Source organism: Trachinotus anak, unplaced genomic scaffold, assembly GCF_046630095.1.
Source record: "Trachinotus anak isolate AG129_WGS33_773 ecotype Australia unplaced genomic scaffold, CSIRO_AGI_Tana_v1 ptg000008l, whole genome shotgun sequence".
NCBI lineage: Eukaryota > Metazoa > Chordata > Actinopteri > Carangiformes > Carangidae > Trachinotus > Trachinotus anak.
This window is the reverse complement of record NW_027273859.1, coordinates 27,325,457-27,349,882: the sequence shown is the minus strand read 5'-3', so window position 1 is coordinate 27,349,882 and position 24,426 is coordinate 27,325,457. Positions and strand designations below refer to the sequence as shown.

The following is a 24,426-nucleotide window of genomic DNA, read 5'->3' as shown; positions in this document are numbered from 1 at the left end:
AGCCTGTTTATGAACCTCCGCCAAGAAAAAGGGATGTTTTATTTATTTGTCCGCGGGATTTCACGAGAAGCACTGAGCCGATTTTCACCGAACCTGGTGGAGGGATGGGGCAGAGGTCAGGGAGGGACATGATCAATTTTGGGGGCAGATCCGGATCATTTACTATGAATTTTTATTTTTTTTTTCTGAAGTCTGGCGTATGTAGCTTGACACTGGCCCAGGCGGAGGTCTTCGTTTCCTTTCAGTTTCTATGGATACTTTTATTTCTCGATTCGAGTTTACACTGTTATCTTACATCCAGGAAGCACCACTACTGCTCAGCTCTTATACATTATTAAATTAAACTCCAGTCTCATAGCTGAGACATTACAGCCCTAAATATTGCTGACGTCGCCTTTGTAGACAAGATAATCATCCTCCCCGTCTTCCGGTCGAGGCCGGAAGTTGCCTTCACTTGTTTACATTCGTCGACGGGTCTGGCTACCTGGCGAACAAAACCCTCAGCAGCTGTTTCTCAAACAATGGTGGCTGACAGTTGATTATGTTCGTGTATTTATTACGGTTTTAGCTGTGTTTTGTTTCGGTTGTCGCCCGGACCATGGCTTCAGCTCGCTGCCGGTGCTGTCTCTGGGTAACGATACCGCTGCTCCTGCTGCGGTGGCCGGGGCTGCTGGCGGCGGCGGAGCAGGTCGCTCTGGTGGAGGTTTTCCTGGAGCAGCCGCCCGATGTGAGCGCTCTGCTCCAGGGGGAGGTGGTGGAGTCCAGCGGGGGCAGCACAAGCCCCGAGGACCGAGAAGAGCTGGAGGGAGAGCTGGTCCTGGTGAGCCGGAGGGCACTGGTTATTTTATGGTCAGGACGTGAGGGTTGTCCTTCTGGACCCTCTAATAAATCTGAATCTGGGTGAAAAACAATTTATATTAACTACAATAGAGCGTTAAATAGGTGCAACTAAAGATTATTGTCATTCACAGGTATTTTGTGAATAAACGGTTAATTATTTGGTCTTCATAAGTTACAGGAGCTGAAAGTAATGACCTTCATTTAACCCAAAGTATCCAACATCTCTGTAAATCTAAACAATGTATGGATGAATTATAAATATACACACTCCTATCAAACATTTTAGAAAGACAATGCATACATCACAGTAAATTCACACCCTGGAAAAGGGTGGTTCACAGTAGGAGGTGAAGACAAAGAAAATATATTTTGACTTGTCTAAGCAAGGTAACACCCTTCCATTAGGGAAAGTTACACCTGACAATATGAGGATTTCCACCCTGCGACAGAAATGTCTAACTCGTGTTCTGTCCTCAGCTTCAAGATGAGGAGACGCAGGTGAGTGAAGGAAACAGGGAGGACGATACCAAGGAGCAGGAGCCGTGGATCGGGCTGGTCCCCGTGGAGATGGACGACAGCAAAGCCTCCACTGGGAACCAGGAGTCCTTCGCTGATGCAATGGTCAATAAAGTGAGTGTGGTCAGAGCATGCTGGGAGTTGTATTCTGATGAAAAATAGTTGTTCATACCTGAGCTTTACTGTCTGCTTCACTGCCTCGCCTGCTTCTGCTGTAGTTAGAAAAAGCCTGAGAGGAAGAGTGAGCTCGTTGTCTTATACAATGAGATATTTTGTTGATTATTCTCAGTAAAAAGAAGTAAATACAACTCCTGCAGTAAACATGCATAAACAGGAGACTTTCTTCTAATGTTACACTTTATCTTGCGACCTTAGAAATTAGAGAACTTCCCTCCTTGTGAACTCTTAAGCATGGGGTTGGATATATTCTGCTTTGGCGTTGTGTGGCAGCCAGTGGCAAAGGAAACAGTTTTCTGAATTTAATAAATAAATAGAAAATAAATGTTTCATCATCTAAAGTTTAAAAGCTACACAGTCGAGATTCATCAGGTTTAGTTTGGCATGAAAAGAACAATAGGTGAGCAACTCGTCTAAATGTATTTGGGATCAGAAATGAGTTGCGATCTAGTTTCTGTGCTTACTTTAGGAAAGCGTATTTCTGAGGCTGTACTGGGATCTGTGTGTATTGGATTTAAATGTGTATATTGTTTCAAGTTTTCATGTGGTTTGTTCGGATCTCCATGAGGCTGTACTCTCTGACGTCATATTAACAGTCACCTTCCAACAAACCACGAACTTAAGCTCCGGCTTTACTTCTAATAACAACACTGAGTGTTGAAATGTAATATTCTCTCATCTGTGTTCCAGATGAAGCGAGCCCTGGTCCTCGGAGCGTCGGCGCTGATCATTCTGGCTCTGAACCAGAACACCGTCAGTGAGGTAGAAGTTCAGAAACTTAAATGGAAAATGTAGAGTAACTGTTTGGATCTTCTTTCTTTCTTTTTTCTTTCTCTTCTTCTTCATCTTTTTCCATAACAACAGTAGAAAACGTTGTCTTCTTCTTCCGTGCGCTTCAGGTGTTCTTACAGTTCATTATTTGTGTGTCAGATGGGGTATGAGCAGTGCAGATATAAACTTTTACATGATGGGTTTTTTAAGAATATTTTCAGCCTGAATCATTATGACAGAAAGCTGAGGTGGAGTTTGTCCAGTTCACGTTTATCAGCTAAAAATCTTCCTCTTCCCGCTGCAGATGGATCTGTCCCAGGTGCTGTCCAAACCCATTATTGTGATCCAGACGTCTGAAAATGTCACTAAGCTGATTGGAGCTCTGCTCAGGTACATAACACCTGATGCTCACAGATTCTGCTCCTGCTGCTTCCAGATGCACCTTTCCCTCAGACCACTGACAAAAACAGCAAAAACACAGTTTATCTAATGAATCAGAGGAGTTAGATTCTGTATAATGTATCACATGCACCTGCCAAATTTGAGTGACTGTGATGCTGTAGGTGATAATTCACTAGATTAAAACATTTTAACTTTCACTTAAACAATGTGGTTTCTCCTGTGCACCAAATATTTCTAACTTTAAATTTAATGAAGTTTAATGTTTGATGGTTCTTGAAGGACAGTTTCTATTCAAACTGTTTTAAAGTCAAATCACAACATCATAAGTCCATGAAATGTATCTGGAGTTTTGATCAGTCCTTCAAAAGGTTGAGGCCTGTTCACACCTTATTGTTGTTTTGTTTTTGTTTTGGACATGACAGAGTGATCCAACACAATGTGGTCATAAACACCTGGGCGGCAGAAAGGCTTCATGCTAGAACAAAATAAACTTAGTAAATCAGATTATCAGTGCAAAAAACAAAAGCCAACACCAAATTACATTCATTTTTCTTTATGTTTTATGAGTTAATCATATGTTTCCTGCAAATCAAAAAAATCCTTTAACACTGCACCTGAATCCCATCATCAAACAATTCATGGAAACTTATCTTATGTTTCTGTATCTTAATCTGGTTATTCAGAGTGATCAGTTTATCGTGTGCACCTACTGTAAATGTAGCGATGTTGGATTTTTATTGGTTCTAAATGTCAGCTGATCTCTTTTCAGGGGCCTTCAGGCGACAGCGAAAATCACGTACAGGACGATCCTGCAGGACAACCTGGTGAGCTCCGTATCGATCAGCTGATCAGTGTGTTTTTCAGTTGTTAGCTCCCTCCAGTGAGGAGGGGACAGGTGACAGGCTGAGCTGACAGTGAGCGCATACTGCTGTGTGTCCGGGCAGGGAGCCACGCTCACGCTGTGGTCCAGCTGCGGCCGATCGAGAGGCGGGCGCTACGGAGAGTGGCAGGGGGTCATCTGCACGGGAGAGACCAACTCACAGGTCCAGGTGGGGGCAACAGAGTGAACGTAACATCAGCCTCATTAGTGTGTTTTCTCAAAGCTGCTGTAGGAAAGCGAACTTCAACGTCTTTGCAAGTCTGTCGGAAGCTCTGCTGTATATGTGGAAAAAACAAGTTGTGTAAAGATTTTAGTTTTTGAGGCTGAGGACAATGTGTTGTTTTTTTTAACTGTCTCATCATGATCATAAGTCTAATGGAAGAGGAGGAGTGATGTGCCTCCCATGTCCTCCACCTCCTGATTAGCAGGGAAGAGTCTGTAGATTTCTAAACATTTTACTTGCTGTCTCTGCTGCCGTGTGAACCTGAACGAATGTTAATGCTCAACTGTTATCTGCTGCAGGTTTAATGGAAAAGGATCAGACTATTGTTTTATAGGTCAAGAATGAAATTAGTTTATTGTTTGTGTTTTTAACTCACTAATTTATCAGTGTTTATCTTGAGTATTATGGTAGAAACTGAGAAGGAAGTCTGGTGAAGAATCAGAAACTAATTTGCATTTCCTCTTCTTCTGTTTTACCGGTGGTGGTGTTTGGTATTTAAATGAACTCTGGTTTCTCTGTGTCTGTAGAAGTACCTGCAGCAGCTGTGGGACACCGTCCTCCTGGTGGCTCTGATCCTCAGCACCGGAGTCATCGTTCAGGCTCGCTGGCAGTACCAGGACCACCAGCTGAACGACAACTTGGAGGTGACTGATATTATCACAGTTTATTAATTAGTTTTACTGAGCAGGTTTGCACCTGTACAAACATATCTTTGACTTTATGTTACCACAGTTACTCAAAAGATGTTCTTGAATAAGAATTTTGAGCTACCTGCACTTTGAATATTTAAATTTTCTGCTGCTTTATACTTCATCTTTCCTACTTTTTTTAAGGCAGATGTTGTCCTTTTTACTTCATTTATTCGATAACTTCAGTCACTTTGAAGATGCAGATTAACAAAAAATAGAATCAAATTCTTTTCACCTTCAAAACAATCAGTTTTTAAAGTTGAAAGTTAAAGGAAATACTTTGGTGAATAAAGCTGAATAGTAATTGTATACAATATATTTTTTACAGCACCAATGAAAATGAATAAAAAAAAAATCCCTGCAATTATTATTGAACATTTGTGAACCAGGATTCAAGATTTTGTTGAACCATTTGATCAGAAACTGACTCACTGAAATCATCAGAGCTGAAGGATGGATAGGAGGGATAAATAAAAGCATCCTGCGCGTCAGACATCTCAATGAAGACAGTATGTGATGTTCTGCTGTGTCGTGTTCTTCAGCTCCTTCCTAAACAGGACGTTCTGAAGAGAATGTCGTCTCTGAAGACCAAAACGTATCGTCAGCCCAAACCCTGGTGTGACCCGTCCCAGCCGCTCGAGACGGACAACTGTGCCGTCTGTCTGGAGCCGTTCAACAACAACCAGGTCAGCCGGCACTCAGCAACACTGTCTGGTTCATCCAGCAATTCTCTGACTCCGTAGAAGTGGAAGAGGTGTAAAAATAGCTACAACTTAAAATCAATAAAATTGTATAAATTACATAAATTAACAGCAAAAAAAAAAAAGATTGCCTATATGCATGAACAAATGAACACAAGCACTTAATTATGAACCAGGTAATAAAATAAGAACAGACTACAACATGTTCTCATCATCAGTAATACATGATCTGATCTGATCTGTTGGGTTCATCTCGTGTTGTCGTCTCAGTGTCTGCGGGTGCTGCCGTGTCTCCACGAGTACCACAGAGATTGTGTCGACCCCTGGCTGCTGCTGCAACACACCTGTCCTCTGTGCAAACGCAGCATCCTCAGTGAGTTCAGTTACACAGCTCTGTCGTCTGTTGTCTGACTGATGCAGAGGTTTAAAAGCCATGATCATTATCGATCATTTATTTAATTGAATGAAGCAATATTAAAATACTTCATAGAATTGTTAGCATCAAAGTACATTGGAAGTATCAAAAGTATAAGTACTCATTATGCAGAATGATCTATCAGTGTTATTACTGTATTTTATATAAACACTGCTCAGTGTTATAGTTGGTCGAGATGGAGCCAATTTCAACAATTATTTTTTATATATATATATATATATATACATATATGCATGCAGTTGTGTACTTTAAATCTACAATAAGGCTGTTAAGTTTATATTTCATGAAGTGAATTTTTTATTTGTATAATCTTAGTCTGAAATTTAACTGTCAGGTCAAACAAATGTAGAGTAAAACGTACAATAATATTTCTCTAAAGTGTAGATTAAAAGTTAAGTTTTATTTCAGCATAGTACTTACTTCACACCTCAAATTACAATTTGTTATAATAAAAAAAATTTCCCTATGTCCATAAAATGTTAAATTATGCCAGAGTTCAAAACCTGGATATTTATTTAATGTGATAGAACTAAGAAAACTAGAAAATATGGACATTTGAGAAGCTGAGAGGAGTAAATTCTTGGCATTTTTCACATAAAATCTAGTTTTTGATGTTTCTCAACTCTTTATCTCCAACGTCCACAGGCAGCGTCTGCAAAGACAGCTAATGGTCGCCTCACCTCCTCCACTGTCCACAGCAGCAGCTCTGGAATCAGTTCTCCCCCGGTGACCTCGCCGCTTCCTCCTTCCAGCAATGGATTGTGGGAGCAAATCTTAACTTCTCACAGCAGCTGACCGGCCTTTGGGACAGTTGGATTTTGACCTCTGAACTTCAGGTTGGTCTCGCGGACACACAGTGGTAGTATAAACACAAAACTATGAAGTTACTGTACCGGTACTGTACTTCTTCCTGGGATCATGTTACTGTACAGTGTAAATATTTGTTTGTATGTGATCTACAGCCGTGAAGATGTGACTCTTCACATCAACACCTTCTGTTCTGTTCAAACAGCTGAGCAGCGAATCATTTGGCTTTTAATCAGTCAGCTGTTTGTTCTCGATTGTTCAGTGCTTTCTGATTTTAAAACACAGATGTATTAAATGACAGGCCAGTGTCGACGTTCACTTTAGGTCCAAGTGATGTCAATGACCAACTTATTAAGTGGACTGACTGAGTTTAAATGTGACATCTGTTGTCCAAACTCATGATTTGCAATTAAATGTTAGTTGTAGAGGTTCTGTGGTTGTAGTGCAGAATTAACTGAGCCACAGTTGGTAGCAGATGTGGAAAAAGTGTTTGCACTTGTCCTTAACTTGCCTTATTACTTCAATGCAGAGTGAGAGAAACCACAAACACACCTCCTGGGTTACTTTGAAACTTGAGACATTTGTTACTGTAGCTAATTTAGTTGTAGTTGCACTGACAGAGATACAGACGATACACAGGTGGCTTGAAGTCTGTGGCCTCAGCTTCGTTGGAGTTTCACTCCATTTTGATTCGTTTTAGACAGCAAACTCAAACAGACATGATGCGTCCTCTTCCTCCTGACATACAGCTGCACAGTTAATCATAATGATCCAAATTAAAATTTTGTACTTGAACGCAACACCTTGGATCTGTTGCGGTGATGATTGCGTAAAAAAAAAAAAAAAAACATCAGCCTGATTCCACTGCTTATTTTCCATTTAAAGAAATAAGTGAGCAAATTAATGCATTTCTCAATGTCGAACTCTTCATTTGCAGAAGAATATACGTCAAATATAGGTTTGCATACAGTAAGAATCGCTAAACACTAAAAACTGTGAAATTGAAAGCAATTTTCTGTCAAATGTCCTCGTACAGGAAAAATAAGAGACATAATTCTGATCATAATTTAAGTCCCAACTGTGCAGCTGTACATTGCAGGATCTCCAGTGAAGTCTCCAACACATTCTACTGCTCAAGGAAAAAGTCAAATCCACTTTTTTTTTTTTTCTTGCATCCTGTGAGTGATGAGCCAAAGACAAAGGATGTCAAAAACATAGTATTATTGTATTTATTTTATGGTTCTTTTTTTGTTGCAATGTCAACTCCAAAAAGCAATTACATGTGCTTTTTTTGTTACAAAATGCTCTGATAGATCTGTTCTCTTCATAGAAAATAGTCTGTGCATGGCAACATGTAGGAGGTTTCCTTACAGCTCGTCTGAGAGACACGAGGCCTCTGTACAGCGTGTGCTTCCAAACACAAACACCACAGCATCATAATGAGATGGTCACAGAGTCTCTAGACTTTTTTTCGTGTTGGTTTTGTGAAGGCTGGACAACAGTGGTGAGAACTGAGTGGATGACATCACATGCATGCAATTGAATGTTACATGCAAGCAGCTTTCACACAAGCTGCTCGTACAGATGCAGTAGTCAGAGCAGCGCAGGCCGCCGCTGATGTCCAGACTTGATCACCAGGTCAGTAATTGTTCTTCCAGCTACAGAAGGAAACTGCAGTCTCTCGAAAACCCTCATCCTTTTTATTCCTATGTCGTCTACTTGATGATGATGATGTCAAAGAAACTTCAATAAATCACTCTGGATCTTATGAATAAACTGATTTGTTACCTGGCAAAAATAAATGTCATAATTCTTTGTCTTCAGTCCCTGGCTCACACTTGGACACTTTGGTTTTTAATGAGCTATAAAAAGAAAATCATTTAGGCCAAAGACTAAAAGTAGATGTTCAAGCGACAACCTCCAAAAGGCTTAAGTGCCAAAGAAAGTCTGTAAACTAATACAACTTTTCACCAGCAACTCCAACCTTCAGCAGTCTTCCTTTCTCGGGCAAAGACAGTGACTTCAGGGCTGGAGCGTGATCGACCCAGAACCTGATTCTCACTCCCGCTTCACTCACTCAACACGCTTCTTCCACCATCAGTCCAGGTAGTTCGAGCAGCAGGCCGTCACACGGGTCACGAGGGGATCATGCCTTTGTTCCTCTTGCGGTCGGCCATGGTACGCCGGTTGTGGTTGGACACGCGGCTCTTGTTGGCCTCCTTCTTGCGTCGGTCCAGGAACGTCTCCAGGGTTTGACCTTGGCCTTTGGGTCGGCCGACAACGTCACTGGGTCGCCCCGGTCGGAAACTGGGAGAGAGGGATGAAGGTAAGTCAACAAAGGTGTGGATGAGGTTTATTTTAAAGTAAATTTTATACTGGGCAAATAGTGTGCAGCCTACTCCATTTTTTCCATCTAACATTTATTAAAAATGTTTTCATTGCCATTCAGTTTTTATATATAGTTTCTTGTCAGTTTTTTCTATATAATCCAAAATCACAAATTTGATTCCATTTATAGAGGGAAAAACTCCACAGGAAACAAAAAAGGCAGGTAAAATGAGCAAATGTGTCATAAGAAAATACTTGAAGAGGACAGACAGAGGCAGAATATACAGTGAGGACAGTCTTTACCCTTTCCTTTGCTGCATGGCAGCTCTTCTAGCTTCAGCTCTCTCCCTCAGCAGAGCCGGGTCCTGAACAAACTGGTCCCTGTTCACATTGTTCTGAAATCAAATGGATTCACACGTAAACACAGTCACAAAGGGAAGCAAATTACAAAACATGCAGACAGTAGCTAAAGGTCATTTCATTCCTAAAGACGACAAACATTGAGGAACACAAAGATACCTGAAAATGATCAGGTAATGTTTGAAAACCACATTATTCTCCTCTAAAAATTAATTTGGAAAATGTGATATATCTTTACATATTTATTAACTTGGCTTAATAGTGGCCCCCCCTGTAAAATGGACAGTTCCCAGCTGGAATACAAGACTTCTGATGAGGTTAAGACAAGCATCATTGAGAAACCTGTGTGTTATTCAAAGGGTTTTAAGTCAAACTACATGCTAAGCTAAAATCACGGAGCTTTAAAATGGGTCAGAGAGATCTGCTGTTTTGGAACAACTTCACTACCTGTAAAGTCTCTTCCTCCTCTTCTTCTTCACCCCCCTCCTCCTCCTCTGGTTTGTTTCCTTTTCTCAACACCTGTGGGACCGTGAAAGGCCTGGAGGAGAACAGGAACACAAAGTGAAAGTGAAAAACATGCACTGAATGCAATTAGCAATCACTCCAAGAGCAACGTATTCCAAATTCAGAACGGATGCTGTGAAAAAGAAAAGGTGCTTATTGAAGTCTACTTCACAGTCTCATGATTTAACACCAAAAACACAACTGTGACTCACCGTCTGTTCAGTAAACTGTCTCCGTCCAGGTCATTAGCTCCCACTTGGTTCATGTCGTAGGTGTCGTCGTACTCGTCGTCGTAGTCGTCCAGGCCGTAGGTGGCTGCAGACTCCCCGGGTTCGATGACGACCTCGTCCACCACCGTCTCGTAGGCCTGGTAACGAGCTCTCTGCTCCGCTATGTGCTGCTTGTCGTTCAGCATCTCTCGAATGCTCTCACCTTTCCTGCAGAAGTCAGGAAACATGGAGACGTTACACTCGGCTTGAGACAAATGTGAGCCCGGGTTTTTAAGATGAGCAAGGAAAAAAGACGACCTCCTCGGTCTTGATTAAACAGTTTGAGCAGGATTTGCACAAGAATCAGGTAAAAGGCTCAGCCTTGTCTCCAGTTTACATTATTATTCAGATTGTGCAACTACACGTAAAAAGGAGTCCAGGGCTTTTGAATTTGATTAGTGAGTGAATCTTTAGTGCTTTTTACCTCCTGCCCTTCCAGATGCGGGACATGTCCACCTGGTCCCTGCGGAAGACGTCAAACTCATCATCATCAAACACGTTGGATCTGTTGTTGAGGACACTTGGAAGCTCCTCCTTCACTGGCCTGGGAGGATGAAAAGAAGAGCATGGTCAAACATGTCTGTAACACCACCACAGACTTTGTACAAATCTAAAGTATATCGTGCAGATCATTTGGAGTACATGGACTAGATATTACCAGTTTTGTAACCCACAGCCAACTTAAGAAATAAAGAAATAATAAAGCTGATGATAAAGGTGGAATCCACATAATGACGGTTGAAGTCACTGTTATTACAAAAAATGAAAACATTTCAACCTTTTAATTTGCACATGACCAAAAAAAGCAAACAATAAAACACAAACAAGAGGCACTACCACCTAATCTGTATGTATCATAGACTTTGATGCAGTTCTTACATAGTTATGTAGAAACCTGCCTTATTTTACAAGGAGAGAAAGGACTAATCTCTAAACTGCATGATTAACCCAAAGAGAACAAATCAGCCTAAATATGAAGAGAACAAACAGCTGGATGTGTCAGGCTTCTCTAGTCAAGTGATGACTGTTAATGTCTCTATTCACACACTCTCTCACTCTTTCATAGCTTAAGGCTGGAAATCACATCCGACATTACACCTTGAATCATGTTCTTCAGTTTGAACTGCTGTGATATGAAAAAAATGAAGATTTAATTAGAATTTCCTTTAAATTTTTAAATTACTTATAACCCAAAATGTCACAAAAACACAAACAAACAAACAAAAAACTTTCTGGTATCACCCATAAGAGAATCTCAGCATAACTACCCACTTGGTAGAAGTGGTATATTGATGCAATAAGTAAAGTCACCTCGGCATGGATCGGTCCAGTTTGTCCAGACTGGGGGATAACCGGTCCTCCAGGATGTTGTTGATAACCAGCTCAGAGTTGTAGTCGTACTCCTCCAGACAGGCCAGCAGGAAGCCTTCGCCCAAATCAGGCAGCAGGTCCCTGATACACGACAGCAGAGACTCCAGCTCTGCTCCGCTCAACGGACACACCGCGCCCTGAAAACAAACACACACACCGACACACACACACACACGCAACACAGAATTAAAGTCGGATTGATTAATTTCTCCAGTCGCCATCTAATTTTCTCCAGATTTGTAGCTTCTCAGCTACTTTTATCATTCAGCTGAATTTCATGACTATTTATTTATTTTACCTGTGTTCTTTCATCTTTTATTCATTTTTTCCTCTTCACTGGTCCCAGCAATTTAACAGTAAACTTCCGCACCTTCCTTGATTTTAATGAGTCTGTCTTTGCTCAGTTTTATTGAATCTTACTGAAAAGTTTTTCAGTTATTCTGTTTAAATGTATCTTTAACTGCTTGTTTGCAATTATTATTATTTTGTTTAATTGAATTTTGTTTTATGCACTTTATATAAAGTAGTCTGATGCATAACAGATACTCCAGAAATAAATGTCGCCGTTTGCTGCTTCCTTTTTCTATTAGCATCATTAACGCTTCAACGATTAGTCAATAAGTAGATTGACAGAAAATTTATCAGACTATTTCGACTGTAGAATAATAGTTTTAACTAATTTTTAAGCCAAAATTTAAAAAAAAATTGGGGTTTAGCTTCTAAAATGTGAGGACTTTATGCTTTTCTTGTGTTTTCTTTCTGAGCGACACATTTGAAAATGTCACCTGTGGGAAATTATCACACATATCAAATTATTTCACTACTTTCTGATATTTTGTAGACCAAATGATAAATAAACAAATCATCATATTAATCAATAATGAAAATAATCCTTGCAGATACATTTTTTAGTTTACTGTATCTTAAACAAATAATTATCTGTGAAGATTCCCTCAGCTGGGGACCAGTGAGGATTTCTGATCGGCCTGTAATAAATCAGCTGTAACAATCACACAACTCACATTGTTTCCTCTTCTGGGAAAATCCAACATGGCCTCTGCTCCCCTCAGACTCTCTGCTCCTCCTTCTCGTTCTTGGACCTGCTGAGGTTTAAAGCTTGCAGAGGAGGCGGCAGCAGCCCCACCTGCTGCTCCCTGATTGGCTGACAACAACGAGGAGGCTTTAGGCTGAGTCTGGTTCTGTGGTTTCCGTCGCCCCACGCTGTCCCAGGCACTTTCCACCCCCTGGAGCAGGTAGGACGTCCTGGTCTCATCACTGAGGGAAACCGGCAGTTAAGGAAGAAACGAAGTGACGACTCGGACTTTGCTACCAGCACTCAGGGCTTTGATACCACTCTTCCATCTTGGACATCTCTCCATCACAACTACATTTGAACAGAATTGTTCCCTCCAAAATAAACATATCATAGTGATATTATTTATTCTCTCATTAGCGCATTAAAATTGTATGTCTAGAAACTTAAATATCAATAAGTCCTTCAGTGACGAAATAAAGAAATAGTACAAAGCTAAAGATGTGTAAATATACATTTCTGCTTAGCTCTGACACCATCTCATAGAATAATTGCTGGCACAGGAGAAGTAAAACAGGCTCCTCAGGTGCAAAATCAATTAATTTATTCCATGAAATGTATTCTTTCATGAGCGTCTTCGTTTTTTCTGCAATTTCTAATGTGATGTATCTGCTGATGATTTTGGCTGCATGACTTGTTTGACTTTAGTTTAGAGAGCAAAGCAAATCTTGTACATCTCACTGCTTGAAGACGGGTAGTAACTATACAAATCTGCTTGTCCAAAGTTAGTGCTTTAGAGCTGATGAGGATACATGACAGGAAGAGCCTGTTGCAGGAGGCTGATGTCGTCGCTGATGGGGAACTGCTCATCGTAGTCTGACACGAACCTGAAAGGACAACCAGCTGGTCAAAAGTCAGATTTTGGCTGTGAACCTGCGCCGCTCTCAGTCTCCTTTTATTCTCCAGTTTATTAAAAATGTGTGGCAAGTGCTAGGAGTTAAACATGCGAATGATATTGATGAACCAAATTCATGCACCTACTGAGCTTCAGTCTGGCTTTCAAGCTACAAAAAGGTAAACAAACAGCCTAGTGGATGACTCTTCACATTGGCATCACATGTTTCCTACTAAATATGATAAAGTCTCACTTTGAAAAGCACAGATCTTAAATGCTGGTCTCACCTTTTTTCAGGTAAAAAAGATGTGAAATGTTGCAGGAGTTCCTCTGCAAATGTTTGCATGTTTTCTCTCCTGCAAGGCGACAACATTAGCAGAATTAATGTGTGAATTAGTGTGTAATGCTAATCCTGCTACGATGCACGTTGAGAGTTTGACAGACGGCTCACCCCTCCAGGATCGGTTGTAGGCAGGTGTGGTGCAGCAGCAGGTGAGCCGTCTCCACCATCTTGCGACAGGAGTGGGACAACCTCTTCCACAAGTCCTCCTGAAGACTAGAGGAGGGTTTGGGAATTTATTTACCATCATCAGCCAGTGGGTCTTTTGGACTAGCATGTACATTTCTCTTTTTTCTGTAAAATCTCTAAAACAGATTCTCACCTTTTATCATCAAAGTTTCTCTTCCTCACCGCCTTCTCAAGGTCAGGCACAGTGGTCTCATAAAACGAGGTCAGTCTGCCAGGCGGAAAAACAAAATAATCATGAAAAGGTTTAATGCAGATAAGGCTGACCGTGAGAGCTACGTCCTCTCCCTGTCTACCTGCTGAGGAAGCCGTGGGAGTGGAAGGTGGTGCAGGCTGCAGGGAAGATGTCCAGGAAGGCATGGATGGTGGTAGTCGAGTCGCACAGGTACAAAATTATATCTACAAGTTCCTAGGAGAGAAAAGAAAAGAAAAACACATCATCAATAACAGTACATGAGGGTGCAGTGTCACTCAGGTTAAGGTTTTACTCCATTTTGACTGCTTGATATTTATCCTGTAGCTGTAAATACTCCATACTCCTTCATTTTAAACTCCAATTTAAGACTACGACATCGTTGATGCCAGTTACAATGAAAGAAAATTATCTAAAAACCTCCTTTGATGTTGACATTTAAAATGAAAATTGCAGGACTCTATCACACAATCAGTGCTTTTTATGCAGAGGAATTAAATGATAATTTATCATAATTAGTGCAGCATTTTAAATCTACACTTTCACAGCAGCCTCACCGCTCAGCCCAGTCAGCTCAGTTTCTACACAGTCTGATTTATTTAGCAGAATCAAGAACTGGGGCAATATTTGAGATTTGATTATAGCGCATAGAGTTGTTAGTCATCTCTCTGCATTTTGTAAAAATGAGACCCGTAGATGCAGCATACATAAAAGTTTCATCAGAATGAATCAACATTTTATCGCACAGAAAAAAAATCTGATAAAAAAATAACCTGCTACATTTAAAGATTACACTGATGTTTTAACCTTTATGGGAAGATTTCTTGTTTCTGGTAAAAGCACAAACTACATCATTAGCATATCATTTGCTTATTATCTGTAGGTTGCTGGTAAAGATTCAAATTACCTGTCAGAGGTGAAGATATTCACCTTTAAATACCATATATTTACTTCAAAGGGGAAGTGAATGAAATTCTCTTTTACCTTAACTGGAGTAGAATTCAACTTGTCTTTATTGGACTTATGATGTAATGTTTCTATTCAAGGACGGGTTCAGACCAACACATTAACACTGGGTATGTGTGGGTCAGTCTGACCTGCTGGCTCATGGTCATGGCAGTGGGCTGTTTGTGTGCGTTCAGCTTCATCGGCTCCATGGCAGTGGCTCCTTCACACTGAAGACCACACTTGTCCAGGACTGAGTCAAACACCTGAAGTTGATGGAAAATAAAAAGAAATAGAACAAGAGGAGGATAAGAACCTATAATCTAACAGGAAGACATTTACAACTTGCTCTAGATATTATATTATTATTCTGTGTCTGAGGTGTCTTGAATATAACCAGTGTTACACTTTCCATATAAATATAAAAATGAAAAAATCTAAATCTATAAAAATCTGATTTCACCTGTAACACAGTGGGCACTGTCTCCTCCAGGTCACTGTAGTAGGACGGCTGCTGGGTAAAGATGTTTTCTGTAAGGACATCATTATGAAAGGTAACAAGATTAACAAACATGGGACACAGCAGATAAAAACAACAACTTTATATTTTAATATAATGGCTACATTTATTTTCATAATATACACACTGAGACAAAAACAGCTCACCTATCATCTTATGCAGCAGCTGGCTGTTGCCCTTTCCAAAGAGCACACAGAGATCCAAAATTTTGGGAATGTCAAACAGGAAGTTGTCATAGATAATTTCTCCAAACACAGCTGGAGTGAGGAAGTTATCCTGAGGGACGAAAAGCACAAGACAACACAGACAAGGCAACAGGTTATTCTGTATATCAAGGCTTCACACTTGGAATTTGCTTTAACAATATTATCACATGAAAAAGCAACTTTAATGTCACAGCACTGGACTAACTTACTGTAAAAAGTAGATCATTATTTTATTATGCTGCTACCTTGGACTCTTTATGTGTAGCCATCCTCAGGAAAGTCAAGAAGACCACCCTGTGGATGGAGCGCTGCATGTCAGCCATCGCCGGGGAGGAGGGCAGGATGGCGAGGTCGAGGCTCCGGGGAGCGTGATGCAGGTACGAGTCGAGGCACCTCTGGAGGGACTCGTCAAACACCACCTGGTGGAAAAATCAGACCACGGCAGGGTAAGGAGGGAAAAATCATTTGCAAGAGGAGAGAAAAAAAAGGGAGAGATTGTTCTTTTGTTTAACTTATTTAGAAACAAACTGTCAAAACTATTGGAGAGTGGTTAAATAAACCACCAACAGAATCTCCTCGGCTGGGGCAACCCGATAGCCGAGTGGTTAGGATGCATGCCACATGGGCGCAAATCATCTAAGCAAGTGTCCCTGGTTTAAATCCCGACCGGCCGGATTCTTTTCTGCATGTCATCCCACTTCTCTCTGTCCCACTTCCTGTCTCTCTACACTTGTCCTATCAAATAATAAAGGCAAAAAATGGCCAAGAAAAAAAAAGGAATCTCCTCAGCTGTATTTATGAGCAGACATGTCTCTCCTGTATCCTGCTCTGTCTGTCCTGACATATGTCGCCTCTTTTGACTCTTAAGACTAATAATTACAAAGGGAAATTTAATGAAGTTTGTGTATATAAAGACACATATATAGCAGAATGAAAATATTCTTAATAATATCATCACGATTCATGCTATCCCTTGTATTTGTAATTAGGTTGTAGTTTATTTTTACTTTGTGCTCCTTTTTTAACTTCTTTTTTTTTTTAACACCCTTATTCTCTTGGTTGTTCTTGTTTTATTTTTTTTTTTTTATTTTACAGCTACTATACATGTTCAGATTTTGGTTCAGTATCATGTGTTCATTAATTTATATACATGCATTATGATTTTTATCCATTGCATCCATCTACACCATTTCCTGCAGGCTCCTGGTCACTGATTTTCATTTTTTCTGGCTTCAGTAGGACGTTGTGGCCAAATAAAAAGAAAAGAAAACGTGGAAACGTAGAAAGATGCTCACGTGTTAACAGTCTCTTACCTGGCACCAGAACTTGTCGTGGGGCAGTGCAAGCAGCCACTCCAGGTCCTCAATGATGAATCTGGCATATTCCAAAAACTCCTCCACCTCGGCGGGAGAGCCGGCTTCTGGTGGAGGCTTATAAGGCACAAAACAGCGGTCCTCCTTCCTGTCCGGGTGCTGACGTGGACAGAAAACAGAGGGTTTGATTCTGATAAACTGGTGGTTGTTCCTGGAGCAAAACCAACTGTTGCTGGGAGTGTGCTGAAATATTTGCATATCAGTATGAGGAGAGCTGACTCACCAGTGCAGGCAGTGTGTGCTCCTTTCCCAGTGGGCCAGGCTCAGTCACCTGCTGCTCATCCAGTGGCACTCGGGCACAGGCCATGACTTCACCTTCTCTAGTTTTTTTCTACCAAATCATATTGACAATAAAAATTAAAATAACATTTTGATTCTTTATTCTAGTAATTTCAGTGTAATTTGAGGCATTTGAGGTACATCATTTCACATTTACACTTTTTAAGTAGTAAATCATTGTACCTATTCATTCACAGAGCACCACTCTTTATAATACAGATCCACAAGTAAGCATTAAGTATTAATGGACATTTCCAGTATTGATTAATCTTCTGATTGATTTCTTTCTAAAACATCAGAAAAAAAATGCAAGAAGTGCCCGTTCCTAGAAAGTCCATGGCGGGGTCTTCAGCTTTCAATGATGTAAAACAAAGGATGGCAGTAAGTCACCACATTGGGAAAGTTGGAACCAGATAATAATTGAACTTTTTGCTTGCAAAACAATGCTTCTTTTAACAGTAACCAGAATCAATATCAGTATAGATATCATTGATCCTCATTCTGGTATCATGTGGTGTTGCATCAAATCCACATTAAAGAGCAGCACAACCACTGTCACACCAGTCTCACTTGAAGAATATATCAGTATAATGTCCTGACAGCCTTCAAAAATAACAATAAAAATGTCACTGTCAACAGCAGGCTCAGAGAAATATTCAATCAGGGCTGCAACTAATGATTACTTTCATTATTGATTGATGGAACATCATCATTTCCCAGAGCACAAAGCGTTGTCCTCAAATAGCTTTTAATGTTTGACCAACTGTAAAATAAAAACTCAAAGTTTTATTTTGGGGAATTTATGCATGAGAAATTATCCAAACAGTGGCCGATTAAACATCTGTCGATCGATTAATTGTCCAATTTTGCAGCTGTAAACTACAGATTTTTTATTTCTTTTTTTTTTTAGACGTTCTACAGCTTTTTTCTTTTTGTTTCCTTTTTTGAGGAAACTAAACATCCATCCTCACATATTTTGGTACTACAGGTGAGGAAAAACATCATGTGACTCGCATATGTGTCAAAACCGCAACACGATCCACTGACACACCAGCTTCAATTTATAGGTTTATATGCTTATAATGTCTCCTGACAGCCTTTAAAATCACTTTTAAATGTCGACAGGAGACTAGAGGAAATATCCAAGGCTTCAGTAAATTAAATTCAAGCCTTTTTAATTTCTCCTGAGGCCTTTCTAATACCTGCAGATACCACGTAACCTCCGTCTGAAAAACTTCAGCTACCGACAGCCTCTCTGGTTAGTTAGCTAGCTAAGTTAACAGCTGGTAATGCAACGCAAAGTCGTAACCTGGTAAAGATTTAGCTTTCATAGGTCACTAAAGCTAATAAAGTGTAGTTTATTAGCTTATTTCTGACTTAAAACCTGCGTTTTCAGCTCAGGTAACCGGTCCAAAGACGTGACAGCACATTAATGAATGGAGAGCGGCTAACGGTGACATAACGCCGCTAGCTTCACCGGCCGTTGGCTTCACAACCGTCCAGTCGTCGGCTGTTTTTAATAAGTTAATCAATAGTTGATAGATGCTCACCTCTCAGTGTGACTGTCCGGGGCTCTGTCAAGCCATCTCATCGATGTCGTCGCAGCTTTGGACAGTTTCAGTTTCCAAACGTTTTTCTCATCATCGGCGCTGTTGGGCAGGAAGTGACGCAGTGTAATAACGCGACACCTGGTTGTGTGTACCGCCCCCTGTCGGGTCCGGAGGGAAGCGCGGCATCACTGTGGTTCCTATGTTTTCACATTTACATTAAAAATTACTTAACACAAAAAAGAGAAATATATGCACTTCCTAAATACACAATTCCTTATCCACAAACACAAATTTGCCAAAACAATTCCACCTCTGGCTGAATATGTTAATACTTTTTTTTTCTCCTTTTCATTCTTTTTATATTCAGCTTTTGTATGTTATTTAAGTTAAGATGTTATCTGCCGTCTAACCTGAAATACTGTATCTTTCCTTTGGTCAAAAAAATTAATTAATAAATAAATACCACAGTGAAACTTTAGTCAATGTCCAGACTTTAGGCATGTCTGACATTTAACTTTATTGCATCCATCCATCTCCTGCAGCTGATCCATGGTGGTGAAAAGTGAAAGTCCATTCTTTGTTTCATAGCTTCAAACTTTACAGATTAACAATACAAAATGTATGCCATGTACTATTAGCATCTAAAAGTAAAAATACTCATTACTCATTCATAATAATACATTTCATTTTATCTTGGTTTTTAATGTGTATATCATTTTAATTATAAATCTTCAAGTAACCGAAGTCATCAGATAAATGTAGTAAATGAGTAAAAAGTAGAATATTTGCCTCTGAATTGTAAAGTACAAGTACTTCAAAATTAAGTACTTCAGTAAATGCATTTAGTTGCTTTCCACCACTGTTTGCTAATACCTATGTGCTTTTACTTAAATATGACCTTGAATGCAGGACTTTTATTTGCAGAGTATTTCTAAACTGTGGTATGGTTACGATTACTTCAGTAACACAAAAATAAATAAATAAAATCCATTTTGGAGAACAATTGCTCATTTCTGTTGACATCTATTGGTATCATTAAGTACCCTGAGAGAGAAGGAACCTTTTAAAGTGCACTTCTAAGAAACACATCTCCTTTTTGAACTAACTTATCCCCTAAGTTTTTAAATGTCAATATTGAATATAAGCCCTGAAAAAAGATTTGTTTTAACAGAGGACTACAGGAAGAACAGTTCATTGGCATTTGCACATATCCAAATAAAAATCTTACAATATTGTCATTAAACTGCTAAGATGCAAAACCAACACAATATCATTCAATCATGACACCTGACACGTGATTTTCTTGGAAAATTATGTTTATAAAAAAAGAATTCCCATGACACACAGAGAAGGCTGATAAGGATCGACATGAATTACAGTAAGTACAATATTTTTAAAATGAGGCATTGCAAGTCTGAAAGAGCATCAATAAGTTATTAAAATCTCCAAAAAGTCAGTCATTGGTTGGTTGATGCTTTGCAACAATAAATTTGTTTTTGTTTGTGTGTGTCTTTAATGTATTATATGGTTTATTGGTTTATGTCTGAACTGAGCACTGCGGTTTAACTGACCAAAAATTCTTTATCTGTTTGTGTGCAATGCACTTCAATAAGAGCTTAGTATAAACTGTCCCATTTATTCAAAATAAAACACTACAACAAAAATAAATGACAACAAACACAAAGACTGGATTTCATCTGCTTCCATGGCTTGTTGTGTAAAGCTAAAACAAATACTTTGTTTTGGATGTAAAGCATAAAATAAATATTTTATGGCTCAAACAACAATAAATATTCTCCCGTACATCATACCTATCCAGCAGCAGTAATACTGTACCATGTGGTACCCGTTTTAATGGCTTGCCTTTTCCATCCAAGAATAACAGATATCTTTTTTCTTTTTTTTTTCCTTTTTTTTAAAGTAGGTCTATACAATGAGCCAGCCGATCATTTCATCCAGTTTCTATCTCTAATAAATAAGATTCTATAGCTCTATCTATCTATACTTGTGTTGAATCTAAAGAAAAGTATGCCCTGTCTGGTAACGGAGCACTTATTCTGTACTAAACATTAAATATTGTACAGATCTGTAAGATATGAGCAAATGTTGATCAGCAGCAACCCACCAGACACTGATTTGCAGTGTACACAGCAACAAAAGCTTTGATGCTGCTATGGTGAGAATGGCATTTTAATCCTCAACAATAATCATGTATGTTTGTTGTAGTGAAACCAGTCACATTCCCCTGAATGCGCCGACAGACAACCAAACTTTACAGATCAATAACCGTTTTTCACTGGTTCCTTTCAGATTTGAATTACACTACATGGCCAAAAGGTATGTGGACACCCAAACACTGTATCTATAGGTCATGGCTGAACAACTTATTTCAAACCGTTAGCATTAATTTGCTGCTATAATCAGCCTCCACTCTTCAGGCTTCAGACTTTCTACCAGATTTTTGGAACCTGGCTTCAGATATTTGCTGCCGTTCAGCCATAAGTGCATCTCTGAGTCCAGCACTGATGTGGGCACAGGATCCTCTACATCAAACTGGGAAAACCATTTCTTTATGGACCTGGCTTTGTACACAGTTTTATGCAGGAACAGACCTTCTGTAAACTACTCGCGCAAAGTTGGAGACTCACTGTTATCTAACAAATCTTTATATGTTGTATCACACGAGCAAGATTTCTAAGGCTGCAACCAATAATTATTTTCATCATCAATTAATGTATTGGATATTTTTCTTGTTTAACTGATCACTCATCCGATCCATAACATATCAGAAATGTTTTCCAAAGCCCATATTCAAATGTCTTGTTTTGTTGAACCAACATGCAAAACTCAAACAAACATATTCAGTTTACCATCGTAACTGACGAGTAGAAAAAAAGAGAGCAAATAATTGAGAGGCTGGAAGCACTGAGCAGTGCTGCTTAAAAAGTTATTTAAATCTATACTTAATTACTGAAATAACTGTAGATTAAGTTAATGATTAATCGACTAATTGCTTCCCTTCATAGGAACTAAGGGGTCCAGCCCAAATGCAGCACCAGTATCTGTCACAACAAGAGAAAAAAAAAAGTCTTAAAAATATTATTTGTTGATTTTGAATCTAAGAGTTTCTGGTGACTCTGGAAATATCATCACAACAGGAAGACCTGAAAACTGTCCCACAAAAAAGCACAAAGAAAGACATGTGTACATACTTTTGGCCATACAGTGTAACTTAAAGAGAATCAGATGTTTGTCATAACATTCTAAGTAGCTAAATACAGATATAACCTGATTTTTCTGCTAATATTGTACATGATTAAAATGGATAAGATCACAGACCAGACCAGTAGGCGAAGTGTGCGTGCTTATATGAGTGTACAGTATTCTGTTAAAACTATGACGGGACTGTAAAAGAATAAATCATTCTGGGAAAAAATATTCTATGGGATGTGTGTAGACCAGAGCTCAAGAATACAATGGATAAAAAAGGCTATAACTACTTAATGCTATATTAATAAAGGGCACAGATGGTTAACTATGGGGAAATGCTGCTGTGGACGCTGGGTGTTGTTGCGTCTGATCTGGATGAATCAAACTTTATGTCAGTCCACACTCAGGAGAATGAAGTGTGCCCTTCCAAACGTCACTGTGTAGCCCTTCACCATTCTCAATGGTCTGCCCATATTTGGTCTTTGAAAGTCTGATCATTTTTTTTTCACGTTTCTCATGTGTAAAAAAATATAACATCAACACGCAAACAACAAAGTCCAGCTGGAAGTCAGTCTGATGTTGACACTTGATTAAAATTCCAGTTCAGGCTCGTAATAATTTGTTTTTTGGTATGGAATGAATAAAAGGAAATGGGGGCTGGAGGCTTTAAGTCTGGAGCATAAGGATAAGGACTCAAGAATGTCAATAATACAGCTGCTGCTACCTGATTGTGCTTTTCTCACCTCCTGAGGAAATGTGTGCACAGAGGATTAGTGATATAAATACTCTGCGTCTAATTAATCTCAAAGGGCCCTGGTTGAGGCTCAGTGACATCCACCGAGGGAAGGACGAGAGGAGGGAGAACAAGAGCAGGAGCCAAGATGGCTGATCAGCAGTCTCGGGGAATGGAGAGCAGTTTAAGTGACTGGGTGAGTATTGCACGTCAGTTCGTGTTCGGCGCAGGAGTCGCACATCTTCAAGTCAACTTTACTGGGTTAATGCTGCTTCAGATGAGGGAGCATCTGATGCTGAAGAAAGAAGGCTGCCTCACCCTCTGCCTGGGACCTACTGTATGTGGGAACTGCACAACAACAGCTACTCAAATATTTTTTAAGGAGGAGTGTGCGTACCCGCCGCACAGCCAAACTTCCCAAACTCCACGGTCCTGAAAACTTAAAAAAAACAAAGGAGGAAGATAAAGAGAGAGATAAAGAGACTCTCTCACTTCCTCCCTCCATCATTCCCTCCTCCTGGGGCCAGTTTCCACCAGCACTAACCAGCTGACGTCCCAGTTCCATTTCACACTGGTCAGAGCTGGTGTTGGTCCAGAGGAGTCCGGTGCTAGCCCAGCTGTATCTGCCCAGAGTAGGTGGTGAGGAGGAGCATGATGGCGAAGCCCGTCAGCAGGCCGGCGTTCTGGATGGCAAAGGTGAGGAGGAAGCTGCTGCCACCTGCGTCCTCTTCCTCACGACTCACCTCGTTCATCTCTGGGAACTGAAGGACATAAAATAGAGAAATGAGACGAGACTAACACAGTAAATTCTGGGGCTACAGATACCACTGACATGCATATCACTTAACTTGGGTGATCTGCTGAAATCACTCATAAACAGTTAACAGGCCGACCCACCTACAGAAGACAACTAGCTAGAAATTATCCAAGAGATTCACGAGAATGAAAGGCTAACCTTTCTGCTAAGATTGAGAAATGATCGGTACATTGCAAGATGGTCAAAATGGAACAGGACGTACATCCTGTAGGATGTATGACTGGTGGTTGGCATCTGCACAGCCGAAACTTAAAAACTGCATCTGCATTTCTTTCACTGTTATTTTCTTCTTCTCTTCTAACATGAAGACACTGACAATTACCACTATGACCTCATACATCATCTATAATAAGGATACTACATATTTGTTAATATGCTGGCAATATTTATTGTTTCAATCAGTTTGCTGTTTGTGTCACTGTTCTTAAAAATAATAAAATTAAAGTTAAAAAAAGGTATCTCAGCTTCTGTTGCACCAATTTTCAGCATCAGTTTGTTGATTTGTCTCTCTGCTCTACTAACATGCAACACTTAATAGCTTGAGTGGATCTTTAAGACAATAGATTTAATTCCACACATTCACACCTTTTGGTTTCTAACAGAGCAATTTAACTGCAGCAGCAGGACATATGTTGTTTATTCGATCAAAACACAACTTCAGTGCAGACGGGTACAGAAAACTTCTCTGATTACCTTTTAAAAAGATTACGTTATTAAAATGTGTTTGTTCCTTCTTAAAAAGGTAACTACTTTTAACTATACGAGAAGACTGAATGTGGATGTACTGTAATAAGAAAAGTGGAACTGGAAGCTTACACCCTTTTTTAGTGGGTATAAACCTTTTTTTTAAACCTTAGCAGGTAAACCTGCTA

The 24,426-nt window shown here is 39.8% G+C and overlaps 3 protein-coding genes across 8 annotated transcripts in view; 1 reads left to right on the top strand and 2 right to left on the bottom strand.

Annotated features, from left to right (window-relative positions):
* The first annotated feature begins 205 nt into the window (after nucleotides 1–205).
* rnf215 (ring finger protein 215) lies at nucleotides 206–8,244 on the top strand. 2 transcript variants are annotated; one of them, XM_071483943.1, is made up of 10 exons: nucleotides 447–820; nucleotides 1,318–1,470; nucleotides 2,224–2,295; nucleotides 2,609–2,694; nucleotides 3,476–3,530; nucleotides 3,651–3,755; nucleotides 4,337–4,453; nucleotides 5,041–5,184; nucleotides 5,470–5,572; nucleotides 6,281–8,244. In XM_071483943.1, exons 1-10 carry the CDS (start codon nucleotides 599–601, stop codon nucleotides 6,301–6,303), a joined length of 1,080 nt encoding a protein of 359 aa, XP_071340044.1. In that variant the 5' UTR covers nucleotides 447–598; the 3' UTR covers nucleotides 6,304–8,244. The 2 variants fall into 2 exon arrangements, with proteins under 2 accessions (XP_071340043.1, XP_071340044.1); XM_071483942.1 differs by lacking the exon at nucleotides 5,470–5,572 and having other exon boundaries at nucleotides 206–820.
* Nucleotides 7,649–18,934, bottom strand: ascc2 (activating signal cointegrator 1 complex subunit 2). The gene is made up of 19 exons (XM_071483937.1): nucleotides 18,795–18,934; nucleotides 17,189–17,296; nucleotides 16,906–17,064; nucleotides 15,838–16,011; nucleotides 15,533–15,662; nucleotides 15,330–15,397; nucleotides 15,019–15,132; nucleotides 14,025–14,137; nucleotides 13,865–13,939; nucleotides 13,654–13,758; nucleotides 13,490–13,558; nucleotides 13,120–13,194; nucleotides 12,297–12,549; nucleotides 11,215–11,411; nucleotides 10,328–10,447; nucleotides 9,847–10,071; nucleotides 9,578–9,668; nucleotides 9,074–9,165; nucleotides 7,649–8,749 (listed from the first exon to the last, which is right to left on the bottom strand). Exons 2-19 carry the CDS (start codon nucleotides 17,270–17,272, stop codon nucleotides 8,578–8,580), a joined length of 2,316 nt encoding a protein of 771 aa, XP_071340038.1. The 5' UTR covers nucleotides 17,273–17,296; nucleotides 18,795–18,934; the 3' UTR covers nucleotides 7,649–8,577.
* Nucleotides 18,935–19,587: 653 nt separating this feature from the next.
* The window catches only part of slc39a14 (solute carrier family 39 member 14), a 33,850-nt gene continuing 29,011 nt past the window's right edge, over nucleotides 19,588–24,426 (bottom strand). For 3 of the 5 annotated variants that reach the window (XM_071483934.1, XM_071483936.1, XM_071483935.1), the window contains one exon: nucleotides 19,589–23,498. In XM_071483934.1, the coding sequence (XP_071340035.1) occupies nucleotides 23,346–23,498 (153 nt within the window). In that variant the 3' untranslated portion in view covers nucleotides 19,589–23,345. Of the gene's footprint in view, nucleotides 23,499–24,426 lie in introns of all 5 variants that reach the window. The other 2 variants (XM_071483933.1, XM_071483932.1) reach the window with 2 other exon arrangements.